Source organism: Ostrea edulis, chromosome 2 (assembly GCF_947568905.1).
Source record: "Ostrea edulis chromosome 2, xbOstEdul1.1, whole genome shotgun sequence".
Taxonomy (NCBI): Eukaryota; Metazoa; Mollusca; class Bivalvia; order Ostreida; family Ostreidae; genus Ostrea; species Ostrea edulis.
Window position 1 is genome coordinate 20,538,851 of NC_079165.1, and position 18,120 is coordinate 20,556,970.

At 33.4% G+C, this 18,120-nt stretch overlaps 1 protein-coding gene and 1 long non-coding RNA gene across 11 annotated transcripts in view; one reads left to right on the forward strand and one right to left on the reverse strand.

The window, feature by feature from the left end:
• The window catches only part of LOC125678220 (CDK5 regulatory subunit-associated protein 2-like), an 85,007-nt gene that overhangs the window by 50,373 nt on the left and 16,514 nt on the right, over positions 1-18,120 (reverse strand). For 5 of the 10 annotated variants that reach the window (XM_048916488.2, XM_056156316.1, XM_056156318.1 and 2 more), the window contains 10 exons: positions 17,933-18,056; positions 17,536-17,661; positions 17,339-17,370; positions 17,113-17,248; positions 16,669-16,740; positions 14,545-14,640; positions 14,183-14,224; positions 13,968-14,087; positions 10,560-10,652; positions 7,473-7,565 (listed from right to left, as the gene is read on the reverse strand). In XM_048916488.2, coding sequence (XP_048772445.2) covers positions 7,473-7,565; positions 10,560-10,652; positions 13,968-14,087; positions 14,183-14,224; positions 14,545-14,640; positions 16,669-16,740; positions 17,113-17,248; positions 17,339-17,370; positions 17,536-17,661; positions 17,933-18,056 — 934 coding nt within the window. The remainder of the gene's footprint in view (positions 1-7,472; positions 7,566-10,559; positions 10,653-13,967; positions 14,088-14,182; positions 14,225-14,544; positions 14,641-16,668; positions 16,741-17,112; positions 17,249-17,338; positions 17,371-17,535; positions 17,662-17,932; positions 18,057-18,120) is intronic. The other 5 variants (XM_056156317.1, XM_056156320.1, XM_056156319.1 and 2 more) reach the window with 3 other exon arrangements.
• Positions 4,643-6,438, forward strand: LOC130052157 (uncharacterized). Its single transcript, XR_008800538.1, has 2 exons — positions 4,643-5,070; positions 5,290-6,438. It is a non-coding gene; the product is annotated as an uncharacterized LOC130052157 (long non-coding RNA).

An 18,120-nucleotide genomic window follows, 5' to 3' on the forward strand; every position in this document is an offset into this window, starting at 1 on the left:
GGGTCAATAAAGTTAATTTGGCTGAAAGGTCAATACACAAGTTTATAAGTAGATTATGCTGTGCTTCTTGCCAAAAGGGGGGCAAATACCAACAAAGCTAATAGATTTGGAAAAAAAATGTCAAATCAGCCAGAAAGAATACACTTGGATTAAGCCTCCAATGTTGGAATGTAAAATGTCACCAAAATCTATTTGCTTTTTCAACATAATCAGGATAATGTAAAAAATACTGTCCATTCATTGGGAAGGTTCAGGAAATCTACAATCAATTAAAAAAAATAATAAATATTAAGTGTAATTTAATTCCTCCTAGTGTTCAATCACAGGCTTTGAAATCTCCTTCAAACTTAAAGAAAAGTTTGGCTTATTTTTCTTATAAACAAATTCTCTTCATTTCTCTTTTATGTTCACAAGGTAAATATGTGGAAATTAAAGAAATAAAATTAAACTCTATTCAGTCAGTAAAATGTTTAAGATTTGAAATTCAGTGGATAATTTATTTAAAGTATTTTATCCCACTGAGTAAATTTATGCACTACTTTATTCATATTTTCATTGAGTTTGGTGCAATATTGGTAGTGTGTTTATATGCAACTGCTCCAAGGTTCAAATAAGTTAATAAACATTCAACAATAAATCAGTAAATCTAAGCTTGCAAGTCAGGAATTAATCCCCCTCGCTCATCTAGCTCAGATTCAATGGGTGTAGTTTAAAAAAGACTAAATGATACCCTGCCATTGAAGTGTTTAAGATCTATCCCTTCAACCTAAACAAAACATCGCAATTAAATCTTGATAAGACTGCCCATCTTCAATGGCATCTTATTGAACCCCTATAGACCTATTATCATCTCCTGAAATTCTTTAATATGACAATCAACTGTCTATATATTTTTTTTATTGAACATCCTATACCCGATCATATTTATCCAACGCGTGCCACAGATGTGTAAAATCTGACAAACTGGACAATTAACCCTGCAGAATTTGAACGCAATTTAAAAGCTTCAAACCCTTTAAACTATCATTTGATTATGATCAAATATTCTGTTAAATCCCATTTCTTTGAGTCTAAAGATGGTACATCAGCTAAGTGCCAATACATACATTCCCTCCCAAGTGGAGTGGGTCACAACTTATTGTACTCTATACTCCAAACAAATGGAGGCCACTTGACCAGTATCAATGTATATAACGTAAAACAACTTTGTTGACAACCACTTTTGTTTCCAAATAAATGGAATGAACCCCATTCACAACAGGTAAACTTGCATGAAGACAGGATCAACAATAGTAACAGATTCATACAAAGAAAACAGCATATCTCATCAGGAAGCGGGCCTGAATGTTAATTCAAATCATTCAGGTGACTGGCAAAATACTCTCTCAAATGACAACATATTTCAAGGCAATTCTGACAAGATTTAAAGCATCTACTGACACCTTAGCATTTATAACGCTTGATAGTTAATGTGAAATTAATAAATGAATTAAAAGTAGACCATCCAATAAGCCGTACTGCATCAATCATGATTTATTTGTACAAGAGAAACTCTTCATTGCAAAAAAAATCTGGGGCATATCCAGCAATTTGTCAGGAGGGGTGATGGATAAATATTTGACCATACCAAAATGATGTTCACCAGTGGCTTTTTATGTAAAATTGTCATAGAAAATAATGTGCCATCTTAGTAGAATGAAACAAGAGGTACTGTGAGCAATGCTCACTAAGAATACCCCCCGCTTACCCCAATCTCCCAAAGGGTGTTGGTAATAGGTATAAACTACCTCTTTTCTGAGTGTAAAAAACAAATGGCATGACAAACCGAACCATATTGCTACTTCGATGTCCAGTGCACGTGGCCTTTGACCTTTTGACCCCAAAATCAATAGGGAACATCTTCATCCCATGGGTAGTCCATATGTATGATATGGTGACTGTAGGTGGAAAGGATAACGCTTTAGAGCCCGAAAACCATATTGCTACTTCGATGTTCAGTGCGCTTGACCTTTGACCTTTTGACCCCAAAATCGATAGGGAACATCTTCATCCCATGGGTAGTCCATATATATGATATGGTGATGGTAGGTGGAAAGGATAATGCTTTAGAGCCCGGAAACCATTGCGTCTACAGACGGATGGACAGACGGACAACCCGATTCCAGTATACCCCCCCCACAACTTGTTGCGGGGGGTATAATAATTTTACACATACTAAATCACTTATATTGAATGAGTATCATACTATACAGTACACCGATTCTGATATGAATTATTGTCTACATAATAAATGCAGTATTGACTACAAACAAAAAATAAGAATGAATGGACTGCTCCCTTTATGGTGCGAGAAGTAACTTTCCAGCACATTTACATCAAATCTCCTGTTGCCACTGTTTGTAGTAATCTAGCAATGACCCTTAATCTGTCCATGTCACACATTAACTGTATTCCTTCAGAAACATTGCTATGTGATGGATATCTAAGAAAATCTATATTGAAATCTCCCAACTATCAAAATATTAGATCATCCAAAAATGTCTAATTCTATCTAATGTTCCTTGAAGTATGGAGAAAAGTTCACAGATTTTGTTATTCAATGTTTAGTATCATATGCTCTATAACATGCGTATCTGAATGGCAGGCAGCATTGTGTTGTATGTCAAGATTTCCAATGGAAGATCGATAACGTACAGCAATACCTTAGGTAGATTTCACTTCAGATAAAACATTATCAAATCTTTCACAATCATATCCTTGTTGTTGGAAACTTGGGTTGTCATCTCTGTCGTATAGTTTCATTTCCATATAAACATTCATGTCATGTATAGCAAAGGTGAATGGTTTTGAAAAGTAGGTCAAATTTCAAGGTCAATAGGTCAAAAGTCTTGGTACTAAAAGCATGAGGCATCTATAAGTGAAATATTACAGCCCTATCCTCCTTGGTTGAAAAGATTGAGCCAAGAATAAAACTTTTTCCCTTCGACACCGATGCCGACACTGAGGTCAAGATAATAATACCTCTCCAGACATTCGTTTCGGCAGGCTAAGTAACAGCAAGACTGGTGAGAATGAAGTGCTTACAAATCCAAGATATTTATAGATTTCAATATAAGTAGGTTAACAGTTATCATCTGCACTTCATCAAGAAATGTTAAATTGCTAGATCTGACAGTGTCCACAAAACTTGCTAAATTAGTCATCTTCATTTCCATCTCCAAACACTACCAGAATATCTGGCTACAACACAATTTTAAAAATTAAATATTTTTATCCAAATTACACCTATACTGGAACTGCATGTGTTGTAAGTAACTAGATCAAACATTACTTCATATACTAAAACTACTACTTAATGCTACTACCAGTATCCCAATACATAATCCTAGTGTAAACTACTACTTAATGCTACTACCAGTATCCCAATACATAATCCTAGTGTAAACTACTACTTAATGCTACTACCAGTATCCCAATACATAATCCTAGTGTAAACTACTACTCAATGCTACTACCAGTATCCCAATACATAATCCTAGTGTAAACTACTACTTAATGCTACTACCAGTATCCCAATACATAATCCTAGTGTAAACTACTACTTAATGCTACTACCAGTATCCCAATACATAATCCTAGTGTAAACTACTACTTAATGCTACTACCAGTATCCCAATACATAATCCTAGTGTAAACTACTACTTAATGCTACTACCAGTATCCCAATACATAATCCTAGCATTGCCCAATATGGATGACTCTTGAAAATTGGAAGTCCATGGGACCTTAAAAATCAGATAGAGAGTTCAGAGTTTTCTAAGTTTGGAAATCATGTCCATCAGAGACATCACAGTGGTGTTTTCTGAGCAATATTCCCAGTGGAAAAGAAAAGCATGTGATCTGTTGTCATGTGTAACATTTTGCTTCATCACTTAGAAAACGAAGTAGAATCAGCACACAGCTATATAGTTTTGAAGATGATCAATTAATATACAACCATTATAAGATGTATCAAGATGATCAATTAATATATAACCATTATAAGATGTATCAAGATGATCAATTAATATATAACCATTATAAGATGTGACTGTACACTGAAAATTCTGGGACATGTCTCAAAATTATCATCTTCACTAACTTCAAAACTAATTCCAATTTTTAATTACAATCATCAAACAATTTGCAGTACACGGAGTGAAGTGTTACTTACATAAATATCCTATTTACATGACATTCAAAACACACATCACGTTATACATCAACTCTGTGTCTACACAAGCATTCAATGGAGAACTGTTCATTCTTCTATTACGTGGCACCTACACAAGCATTCAATGGAGAACTATTCAGTCTTCTATTACGTGGCACCTACACAAAGTGCCATAATGAGTATTCATTCTTCTATTACGTGGCACCTACACAAACATTCAATGGAGAACTATTCAGTCTTCTATTACGTGGCACCTACACAAAGTGCCATAATGAGTATTCATTCTTCTATTACGTGGCACCTACACAAAGTGCCATAATGAGTATTCAATCTTCTATTACGTGGCACCTACACAAAGTGCCATAAGGCCAGAGTTTTTTTATTTTCTGTTTAACGGGAAGCGCCGACCCAATTTTATGAAAATACCGAAAAAAAATAAAAGAGACCAAACTCACTTTTATTTTTGAAATTCCCGCCGACTGTGCTGTTTATCGATGTTTCGAAATAAAATCAGGATCGTTGTACATCATTTTTTATTATAAATCATGTGAACACTTGTCTATTGGGAAACTTCGTCAAATCATTTACAAGCATCTTACTGATGGCGACTGTGTAACTAGCATTGACACTTGCGCAGGAATGGAGGGCCACATGTACATTAAGATCAAAATTAAATGCATCGATTCATCCATTTGCCGAAGCAAAATTGTCAAGGCAAAACTAAGCGACAGTGTGGGTCACGTAATATCAGATCTACTGGAAGAATCCGATGGAACAGCTCTTCAGATATCAAGAATCGAAAGTGAGGGTACAGACCTCGAACCAAAGACACCTGTTAATGTCTTAAAAGATTTCGGGTAAGTCTTTCAGTAGTCTTTAGTAAACTTTATATTATAAGAGGACGATGTTTAACAGTAATTTGCTGTAATTTACTCATCTCGATGATAATTTTCAAATCTGTAGAAAAGTTAATATTCGTTCATCAGCTGAAGTATAAAGCTTAAAAGAATGGATATTACATTCCGAGCTGTTAAACAGATGTCCCAGAAATTTATGTTGATTGAACAATATTTTAGATACAAATCTTTGTCAGCATGGGTAATTAAACTGGACCAGGACACTAACAATAACAAAACTCCCCAAGAAAAGAACATTTTTGATGTTTTGATGTCAGCAAGCAGAAGTTATGTACATTATCCTGCACAAAGGTACATATATTTCACTAGAAATTTATTTTCAATATGTATTTGAAATTGTGGATAAAAAAATCAGGTCTTGACGGAATGTTCCATATCTTGTTGTAGAAAAGAAACCACTTCAAGGGATAGGTTGTACAATGATGTTATCTCAATACTAAAGAATCACAGCATTGGGTTTACCAGCCACCAAGTAAGTGGTGTAGGCAACCACATAGTTTCTACAATAACTCAGGCACTGTGGTACTTAGATCCACACCATGAGAAATTCCAGAAAAGAGGCCTCCAAATGCCCAAACTCTTCAAAGAGATGTGTGGGTTCATCTCCAATTGAGACACAGTATTACGCAGGTATTAATGTTAAGAATTGAAGATGTACACAGTCTCAACCTCATATTTTTTTCATTTCCTACTCTCTGATATTTACTATTTGACTTTTATTATTACTGTTTTATTAAATAGGAGCAACACAGATTTTTGATGCTGTTTGCTTTCACTGTGGAGACTCGGATGTTTCTAACTCTGAGGAATTTAGGCGATTGCAAGAAGATTTCGCCATTGTCCGGCCAATATGCCAAGCATGTCTTCACGCAGGAAAACAAATTTCTACCCAGAATGCAAAAAAAACGCAGAAAATGATTTATACTCATACACTGAATCCAAATATATGATAAACAAAATTTTACTGTGTGATTGATTTTCATTTTTATCATTTTATTAAAAAAAAAAAAAAACTCTTTCTGTGAATTTTATTTTTTTTATTGTCTCGACTCAACATATTTTTAGCTTTTTTTTTTAATTTTATTTCGCCCCCTCGACTCAATATTTTTGGAAAAATTCCTGTTAAACAGAAAATAAAAAAAACTCTGGCCTAATGAGTATTCATTCTTCTATTACGTGGCACCTACATAAACATTCAATGGAGAACTGTTCATTCTTCTATTACGTGGCACCTACACAAAGTGCCATAATGAGTATTCATTCTTCTATTACGTGGCACCTACACAAACATTCAATGGAGAACTATTCATTCTTCTATTACGTGGCACCTACACAAAGTGCCATAATGAGTATTCATTCTTCTATTACGTGGCACCTACATAAACATTCAATGGAGAACTGTTCATTCTTCTATTACGTGGCACCTACACAAAGTGCCATAATGAGTATTCATTCTTCTATTACGTGGTACCTACATAAACATTCAATGGAGAACTGTTCATTCTTCTATTACGTGGCACCTACACAAAATGCCATAATGAGTATTCATTCTTCTATTACGTGGCACCTACACAAAATGCCATAATGAGTATTCATTCTTCTATTACGTGGCACCTACATAAACATTCAATGGAGAACTGTTCATTCTTCTATTACGTGGCACCTACACAAAGTGCCATAATGAGTATTCATTCTTCTATTACGTGGCACCTACACAAACATTCAATGGAGAACTATTCATTCTTCTATTACATGGCACCTACACAAAGTGCCATAATGAGTATTCATTCTTCTATTACGTGGCACCTTCACAAACATTCAATGGAGAACTGTTCATTCTTCTATTACGTGGCACCTACACAAAGTGCCATAATGAGTATTCATTCTTCTATTACGTGGCACCTACACAAAGTGCCATAATGAGGACAGATATTGCTCATCCCATTCTGCCAGTAGGTATGAGGGCATCTTGGAAAATTCCAAATATTTTAAAAAACATCAAATTAACTATTCTGAGGCACAAAATTTAAAGACAGGAAAAAAAAAAAATAGTTTGATTTGTAGAAAACAAACTTAACTACAATTTGGTTATACTTAAGTACTTGAATGATGAGCAGACTAAAGTCTTTCAATCAATCAATATAGAGAAAAGAGCTGATGCCTCAGCTTGCATCCATGATAAGAGCAATGTTTTATACATGGTTCTATGCTGAAATTGTTTTCTGTATCTCACAACTTCTACAATATTGTCACATACAGAGTGTCTATATTGCATGCTTATTCTGGAAATTATATGGTTTCCAAAGACATTCTGTGTATATCGAGTGTAAATAAATGGCTACCTCTACTTCCAGCTCTCGTTCCTTCAGATGTAGTTTCATGCTGGACAAATTGTCTTCTAAAAACGTAATGTCTTCATACTGTTTGTCAACCTCCTAATTAGTAACAAAACACACAAAAAACATTCAAAAAACATCAAACAACAATGCAATCAACAAATCAAACAAGTAGTCATGCTCTTCTAAGTCACTCAGTTTCAGAGTATCGTTCCTTGATGTTTCTGCCAAGTTCTATTAATCTGTAAAAATCGCATAACAGCCTCCAAGATGGGAGCTACACGTACTTAATCAGTGTTATTTTCCTAATGCACATCTGAAAATTTCTAAAAATCAGAATTGTTGAATTATATGTAAAAGGAAATTTTCGAGTCATCAATTGCACTATTGATATATACTGCCATTCACTTCTACTTCATGACAATCTTGCCTTCTCAGGCTTAATCAATAAGACACAGTTATAGTGAACTTTCCATTTGTTCATTACTACACAAACATACAAACCCATTCATAAGAATATCATTTTCATCTTAATGCAATTTGGCAAATGTTTTTTTGTTTTTTTTGAAAATAAAGTTCTCACAAATACAGTGATTTCCTATAAGCAATAGAAAGTATCACAAGATCTAAAATTCCGTCATCTCATTATCTTAAAATCATGCAAAAATAAAAGCCTCACAAATAAAATTGGGTATATGGGTATTAGTGGAAGTACATTTATAAGGGGGATTCATGGAATCAAAGGATCTAAGGTATAAGGGGATCTACAATATCAGGGGATCCATGGTTTAAGGGTTATCTAAGATATAAAGGGATTCATGGTATAAAGGGATCCATGGTTTAAGGGGATCTAAGGTATAAAGGGATTCATTGTTTAAAGTGATACTAGCTCTCATTTTTGGTGTAGAAATTTTTTGTTGCAAAATTGTGATTTACTATTTCAAATGACAGGAAAATAAGGTTTATAAACTTTTGTTATTAATATTTGTGTTAGAAAACCTATCCGGAGGCTTTGAAAACAGTAAAATTACATTATTGTCTTCATGTACACATATTGATTTCTATATGATGCTATATATTAAAAACAACCAAAATCTTTATTTTGATAAAATCTTAAACTTAATTTTAATTTATCAATGGCTATGGTTAAAGTTACATGTACATACAAAACTATCATAATAGCACATCTTTATAACAAAATAAAATTTTCAGATAGAGAGCTTTAAGGGGATCCTTCTACTTTTCTGCAAGTGTAAAAAAAAAAAAAAAAAAAAAACCAACTAAACTGTCAAACAATACTAGAAAGTTCACACAAAACATTTTATGCTTTGCGAAAAGAGTTCATAAAACTGTGCTTCAATAAACTATTCTCTAATACACCTGCTGGGTATTATCGATATTTTGTTCTAACGCAAAAGATCAAAGCAATGCATCTATTTTTGTGAATTAACAAACAATAAAAGAAGTGCTGCTATTTCACAAAATGTTCAAAAATAAGCAAAGGACAAAAAATCCAAGGATCTTGAGAGAATAATCAACAGCTTTCAATGTTTTCATTCAATTGAGGAAAGGTTAAACTCTCAAAACAACATAGACCTTTTAATTGCATTTTATACCCCAGTGAAGTTGATTTTATACAGAGATCACTATGAGGAAGATTATGTGTATGGAGTTTGTTGTTCTTTTCCCTGTTATCCCAGTAATCCTCAGGACAAACACTCACTAACAGAGCTTCTCCAGTCCACTTACCCTCTCTATCCCCCACAAACTTCAATCACAAAGTCAGCTTATTAGGTTAGCAAAGAGCTGATTCAAAACTCATTGTAACATTTTAAATTCTAATTTTAATTTTGAAAGGAGAGAGAGAGAGAGAGAGAGAGGGGGGGGGGGGGGGAAGGACTGGACATGCTCTTTTACCATGCATATAAATGGACTTTATAAGATAACAGATCTATCTTCACACCAAACTTGAAATCTGCCTTAGTTTTGTGTAAGAATCCCAATGCAATTCAGTTGATATATTCAATTTGATCACAATGATGTACAATTGCAAGTATGACATGACAAGTCCGACATTTTACTGCTATTTTTGATATTGGACATAAAATGGCGATCTTTCACATAGTTTTTCTTCTTGGAAACATCAAGAGCAGATTAGGACACAACTTTACATCCATATCAGACATTTATCTCTCCAGTACACACATAGGATTCATAAATATTTGTCCAAAGCTACATTTTATGTTTACTGAAAACATTCACAAAGATGAAAATTTCAGCTTAATTGATCAAAACAGAGAAATGGCATTGCTTTAGGTGCTGTGTATTCCTAGGTAAATATCCCAGATAAATCATGTGACACTACATTTAGGTGCTGTGTATTCCTAGGTACTGTAAATATCCCAGATAAATCATGTGACACTACATTTAGGTGCTGTGTATTCCTAGGTAAATATCCCAGATAAATCATGTGACACTACATTTAGGTGCTGTGTATTCCTAGGTAAATATCCCAGATAAATCATAAAACACTACAGTGGACAGGACTTCCTTTTTGATTTTGTCTTTCTTTAAAGCTTTCAAATTTTGAGTTTTACTGGGCTCAGAAATCTTTCATTATACATAGTCCTTAGTTATATGGCCTAATGGAGACACACAAACACCCTGCCTCATTGGAAAAAAAAAATTCACAATTCATACTTCAAGACGTACAGTAATTGTTTGCTGGAAAATGCAGTTTGCTTCCGAGTAATTATACCATTTCACTGACTTTAAAAGGAATGTTCCAAGTTTATTGTACACAACTCTTTTTACTCAGTTCTCATAAATAAATTTGTAGATTTAGTAATGAACAAATGGAACATTTGTCAAAGTTCCAATTCCAGGGTAAATCTAACAAGACAAGATCATCAACATACAAGCAATTGTGTGCATCTCATTTTTTCACTTAGAGGGAAGAAAATATCCAGTAGAAAAAAAATTGTTAAAACACAGCACAAAAAACGATCTAAACTGCAAAATATTCAGATCAAATCAATGCAATTAAATCTGACATGCCACAATCTGATGCCATTAGATAAACACTGTGTGTACCTTTTGTTTCTGTATAGACACAGCATGTAGTGTATCATGACACTGTCGTAGTTCTTCTTCCTTCCTCTCCAGCTTATCCTTCAAGTCATCCACCTGCAGGTGATTAAAAACACCTCCATTAAAATCACCACACCACCAAATTCGAAATCTCTAAAAACTATTAAAATCTCTAAAAACTATTCATTCTAATTTTCTTTGTTTAAATATTCACATACATGTCCATCAACCTGCATGTATACCATAAATCTACCCCTACTTCTATATTTACCTGGCTTTATAAACCTATGCTGTTTTAATGTATTTTATCGATAAGAGCTCTGACTTATAAATCTGACATTAACACTTGCATGAATTGTTTAAGAAATTAGCTAATTGCAAAATGCAAACACAACGAACAAATATTTGTGTGGTTTGTATCATGGCGAGTATAAAAAAACAATGAAAACAGAACTGTTTCTGTATATTCAACTTTGCTAATTATCTATATAAAATAACTCAAGATTTTATTGTTTGCTACCACTATAATAAACAATCTAAATTTCTTGCATTATTGATATTTATTTCAAATAACTAAATATGCTATGTTTTTTCATATGGTGCCAATGAAACTCTTTTTAACCTGTGCTGAGACACATGACACTACAATATAATATTGATGAAATCTTGTCAAAATCTAATTACTACACACATACTGTATATTCCCACAATATAAAATATGCAGTGTTAACAAACACAAATAGATGGACATTAAAAATTCATCAACAGTGAAAAGAAGACTTCAAAAGTGACATTTTTTCTTTTAAAATTCCGTGTCCTCAAACAATAATAACCCGAGTGCAAACAGAAACCATTTTTACACATAAACAACTAAGGGGGAGTCACTCTTCATCAACCACTTCATAATGTGACAAGCAATACTGTGCAATTCACATCATTTCCTCCAAATTGTATATATACCTGTATTTTCAAAATAAGCTATATAAGTACCTGTATTTCCAAATAAGTTAAGTGAAAGTGAAAACTCTGTCAAATGGAAAAGTCATTAACATCAACTCAGGAATAAATGATATTTTGTTTTGCATGTAACTGGTTTTGATATACACTGCCTATGGTGCATAGATTTTAAGGGAAAACAGACACTATGGCTCATTTAGGACAAAATCAATATAAAATAATATCGTATTCCACTGAGTCTTAAATACTGTAAGTCTACTGGTAATCTGGTATGAAATTAGGCAGATTTTATGTGACTGCAGACTGAGCAGAAATAAATACCGCACATAAAAATTACGTTTACAGTAACTTAGTAAAACCCGTTAATCTGATTGGTTCCATGGAAGCCGTCATTTTCTGACATTCACTGCTGAATGCGAATAATGACTCGCACGAGCTGCCTCAATTTCACTTTCGTTTTAGGCCTAGTCAACAAAAATGACTTCCAAATTTCTGCAAACTTTACAGAAAAATATTTGTAAGACATTGTAAAAACCTCCGCATTGGAAAACACTATGCATGTTACACAAATCGATGTCAATATATTCAGGGAATACACTTGATCTCTAAACAAATTAACATAGAATTTGAGGGGTGTAGTGTTGAAGAACTCAATTGTTTGTTTAAAAATTCAAATGTGGAACTTCTCAACAGTAATGGAGAATTGTTATAAAATAACAACAACAATAAACATACGTTTGTCTTATCACCAGGACTCCAAAAACATTTACATGTTCCATTTGATGTAGATAAATTCAGGGGCCATCGTTTCGGGAGTCGAACAAATTTTTCCAAGGTAAAGTTGTTACATTGTAAAAAAAATTTTCATTATTAGTCTTAGGCCTACCGCGTAATTGGTTTGATATTTGTCTGTAAATTAATGAAAAGCTATAAAAATATCTTTAAAGTTTTTAACCTGGGACAATGGGATCTCTCCCTCACCCCCCTCCCCTTCACCCATATAAGATGCTGACCATTTGAAAATCTCTGATTATCTTACAAGCTCAGAGAGCCTAGGTGTTACAACTTGCTATTTACTTGATCTTGTGATAGAAAGGAATATTACATGCATTTATATTTTAGTTTTTAAGATGTTATAAAAAGCATGTTATTATTTGTATAACATCCACTGGATAGGTTATGAACTTTGACCCAATCATTTATATGCATTATTGTTCAATGAAACTGTTATAGAAAACTTCAATACATTTTTAAACATTCAACATACATAAATCCATTATTTTCTGTGTATATTTTTCTCTTCCCATAACCTTTGAGTGAGAGAGAGGATAGATAAATATAGGTTCAAAATGATAATATAATAAATATGGACTTAATGCTCAGTCAGTATGTATTTATATGGACCCAGAGTGAGTAATATTGACCTCTAATACAGAGGCAATACCTGAGGTCAATATCAGTCACTCTAGGTCCTTATAAATACATATTGACCAACATCGAGGCCATATTTGTATATTCTTTCACCTTTCTCTACTATTGTTGTATCATTGAAAGGATGAACTTGGAAGAAATTACGACTTTTAATTTTCAAAAATTTCAATTTTAAGAATAAATTCAAGAATCTTTCATGGATCACTTTAAACCACAGATACTATCCATCTTTCTAACCACAGGCAAATGAAGTAAATTTGGAGACCATGCTTGCAGTTGGAATGATGATTTCAGGTAAATTGAGTACTAAATGTTACACCTTTTTCGGATGGTGTAGTTTAGACTGTTGTTCCAAATTTATACAACTATTAAATGTGAACAATGTTAAAGAATTTTGTAACTTAAGAAAATTTATTTGTAAAGCTCTTGAACTAAGAACAGTCTATATATGTAATTTGTATCGTCATTCTCCCTTTTAATTATCATTATACTATTGTATTTACATCTGCTAGATATCTTTGTAAGAATAGGTCGTTTATTTTCAGCTTCGGTCATTTATTTTCAGCTTTGTAATTATTATGCATGTTCAAGTTTGTTATAATGCTGTAAGATGTATGTCTTTCACAATAAAGAATTATACATTGTTGATTATTTGGTATACTATAATGTATTCTCACCTCCAATGTACTGCTGCTCTGATTGCAATAAAATTCAAGTCATGTAATATTAAACTCATCTACTGACTTTACTAGAAGAATAAAAATACTGAGCATTTTTACCAGGAATTGGTGCAATTTAACATCCCAAATTTTGTATGATTACCTAATTACAATCCCTTAATATAAGGCAGGTTAATTTTTGTGATCACAAGCCATAGCGTTTCTTTTCAAAACAAAAGAATCTGTAAATAAATGCAATGAGAATTTCATAGTCCTCGTTACAAATAAAGGAAAAGTTATTGATGGCGCTCAATCCCTTCCGCCTTTCAACATTTTGAGCCGAGCATGTTCCCCAGCCTCTTACCTCCTTGTTTCTCTTCCGCAGGTCTTGGTGCAGACCTTTCACCGTGGAATCCCAAACAGGTTGTAATTCAGTTTGCTTTTTCAGTTTATTGTCTGCATCTTCCAGCTTTCTCAAAGCATCCTGAAAATCAATATGCACATTTGTTACATATATACATTGATTTTGTCATTGACTATATTCACTTTATATCTAGTAAGAAGTGGAAAAATCCTTACTTTCTTTTCTTCTTCATTTGTTTTCAGCAAATCTTCCAGTTTCTGAAAAAGAAAAGCATTTCAAATATTTCTTAGAAGCTAATGGCCAAAGAGACCAATTTCAGCTCTTCTTCCTTTACATTCTTACTAATAAGTACTTTATATAGGCATAATCAAAATTCACTGCATTTTCTATAAACATAAAGATGTGTAATCATGAATGGGAATAACAATTATCCATTACACAAACGGTACATATGTAACATACGAATTAACAGGCCTCGCATGCTAGTGCGAAAAGTGTCAAAATCTTAAAGTACAAAATAAGTATATTTACAGCATTTAACTACAAGCTGACAATACAATAAACTGTTTTCACTTACTCCAATCATCTCATTCTTTTTGTTGGCATCCAGCTTTAGTTCTTCCACTTTTGTTTTTAATGTTTCCAACTCAGATCTCTGGTCATCAACTTCATCCTTTACGAAACCATTTGAAAGAGGATCAAAATGAGGTATATCCAAACATGGCAGACGATGAAATGTAAATTGTATAAACTGAATAGTAAACCTAAATCAGACTGACGTACAATCATGTTTACTACATATTACAACAATACAAATTGCTAGCATATTCTTTGAGATACGTGTATAAGACTATGTAAACAATTGAATAGTAAATAGAAAATGTATATCTATGACATGAAAGCTAAACTGACAAACATCAAATGCTGTAAATCACATGTATTTTGTGTCACAGTAGCTTTATTTTCCTGATATTTCGCTTCATTAAATAATAGTTATGGTCAAGGTCAAAGTTTCTGCAGACAGACCAATAACTATATGACCCAGAATCTCTAATTTCATGGGCATAAAACCACTGGGGGGGGGGGGGGAGGGGGGGGGGGGGAGAGAGCCAGCAAACATGCCAGTGAATCAAACGTATAAAAACAAAATGGACTTTACATGCAAAAGTAACAGGAAAAATAAATAAACACTCAATAATGGCTAACAGGATAAATTAGATTTATAAGAAGAAAATCTAACAGCTGTTACAGCACTTGTTGTTCATTAACTGGGACTAGGATCCTGAGGAAACAGAAAATTTCACGGAACATCAGCCATCAATCGACCTCTACATCGGAAACCCCTCTTGTCACTCCACCAGAGGGATACCCAGAGTGTAGAGATAGATTAAAATTGCAAGTTAGGCTTGGTCTACCGGTCTATTGTTTTACCGAGACCACTACTTCCTGTGTATAGGGATTAGCAGGCACAGCCATTTTCACCACAATGCAAATTTATGTGAAAATAAAGTTCTAAAATGTGATTTGCAGCATTTTGACATGGATCCCGTTCAACTTCTCTACAAGTGCATTTTTTTTTCATCTAAACTACAAGTTCAAGAAAAGCTTTGTTAATATTAAGACAATTGGGATAGAAAGGAAGGGAGAAGGGGAAAAAATCCTGTGAGATGCACAACCTATTATCAAAAAGAACTAGATGACTACAAATGGTTCATGTCCATAACCTTGATGCCACTGAATACATGCAGAAAGTAGTTAGGCAAAATAAATTAGAATACCACCAAGAAGCATAAACTAAATAATATAACTTGCTCAAAATTTTTGCTATGTGGTAGGTAGATTTTTATTTCTATTATTTTACATGTGCTTCACTTTTACTCTTCTTATCAAACATTTTTTGGATGGGTGCCAATACCCAAAAAATTCTAAAAGATGGTGCAATTTTGATTTGGTTAGGGGCATGCTTTAGGTTCAATTTTATCCATAATGGGACACGGACAGGCAACACATGTAGAGATCAAAATATTAATCACGAAATTTTAAATTGAATTACTGCCTCATCATTTTTAAAGGGAATGCATTTGCAGCCCTCACATTTGTGCTGAATACAGGTTTGTTTGGAAGTTAAACCCTCAATACTCCTTAAAGAAAATTATTACCAATACCCAGAAAATTATATTCACTAAAATCATAATTTCCAAATATCATACCTTTTCAGATCTCAGATTTGGCAAACCAGAGATTAATATGGCACATAAAATTACCATTTAAAAATGTACATATGCACTTTCATATAACATATTCCTAACCGTAAAATAGCTGAAATATTGCCAAAACGGTGTAAAACCGCAATCAATCAAACATATAACATAAATTTTTCTATTCGAGTGCAGTCTCTAATTTCAAAAGAAATCGACCATGACAAAAAGTTGACCTTTGAAGAGAAACTACAGTGTTAGAGTACATGTTGCACAACAGTATGTGAATAACCATTTAACACTTACCGTTACACAGAAAAAAATTCTCATACAAAAAAATCAAAATAAAAGTATATTTCATAAATGTGACTAATATTCCAATATTATGATTAATGACTATTGACATGTTAGGAAAGAAGTGGTTTTCTCTACTGTAATGTTAGTGAGTGCAGCTAAAGCCCCATCTACAAACGTCTACCATATAACTAGGTACTGAGACCAACCTGCAGGTGGCTGGGGGCCAGGAAGGACTGACTTTCTAACTGTGTGGTGTCTTTGACAATACATGACAAATGCTGCATGCCAGAGAAAGAAAACAAACATGATCAGAAATAACCATGTTGAAACACTTAGATTTACCACTACAAGGTAAAGAGAATCACATGACAAATACTAGTAACTACATATACACGTCACATACAAAGTAATGCATTCTAGTACTCCACTTTATGTGTACTTTTAAAATGCACTGTGAAAGCACTCTTATATACACGGAACTAGAAATGAAACTTAAGATTTAAAGTAAAATGAATTGTTTCTGAAAAGACTTTAATTCAAAAACGGCTGTTAACCTATTCATGCACAATAGAAAACATGTATGTTGGTCTGATCTATGATGCGGTTTGTTTTGTACAGTGAACAAACAATATCTAAAATTTTATACAAACCTCCATATCTCTGTCTTTTCGGGACAACTCTTTCTCCATGGATTCAACCTTAACTTCAAGATCCTCTTTGATTTTAAGAATATGATCCATTTCTGCCAGGTTTTTCTGGTTCTCTGCAATCTGGGCTGTAAGTTCCCTAACAGAAAATAACAACCTCATTACATTTGTGTCTGTGATTAAATATCTCATTTTCTTTCATAAATGTAGCATTAGTATTCAAACTCACCTATTTTGAGCAACCAAGTCTTCTTTTAGTGACTAAAAATGAAGAAAAATCATGGAAATAATTTTTTTTTAACACACTTTATTTTACAAGATTTACCATTAATTTCTGGTGCACAAATGTATCATTAATGAAATCAAGTATGCACAAATATTGACTTTTTATCCAAACTTGTCTGTAAGACTGTCTGTAAGACAAACCTGCATCTGGATTTCCTTGGATTGATCCAGATGACGGATCTCCATCAGAAGTTGTTCATTCCGGTACTCAAGATCTGTCAGCTGATGAGTTGCTTCCTGCAATGACTTCTGGGAAGCTTCAACTTCCTGTAAAAAATAAAAGACAAACGTTAAAGTTCCAACAATGTCATTATCCCACTCCTATTTATAACTGATACTAAAAGCCTACTTCAAAATCAAAATTTAGTCTACATACAACATACATTAATATTCTACAAATACTTCACAGTTCACACTACAACATAAATTTGTCTCCATCTAAAACTAAGACCTATTATGTCAAGCTGAGAAATCAATCAATAGTGCGATAATGTAATTAAGAAAATGACCAATAAAGTGACTATAAATCTCTCCTTGCCTTCTTTTTACTTTCCACTTCCTCTTCCAGTTTCTGCCTGATGTCACACATTTCTTTCTCCATTTCTTCATGGACTTCTTGCATGTCTTCCTCACGTTTGGCTGAGAATGCTTCAATTGCTTCACTAAAAATACAGGAAAAGTCCAGCTATCTTTGTTCATAGTCTTATCAAACCTTATTTTTCATAT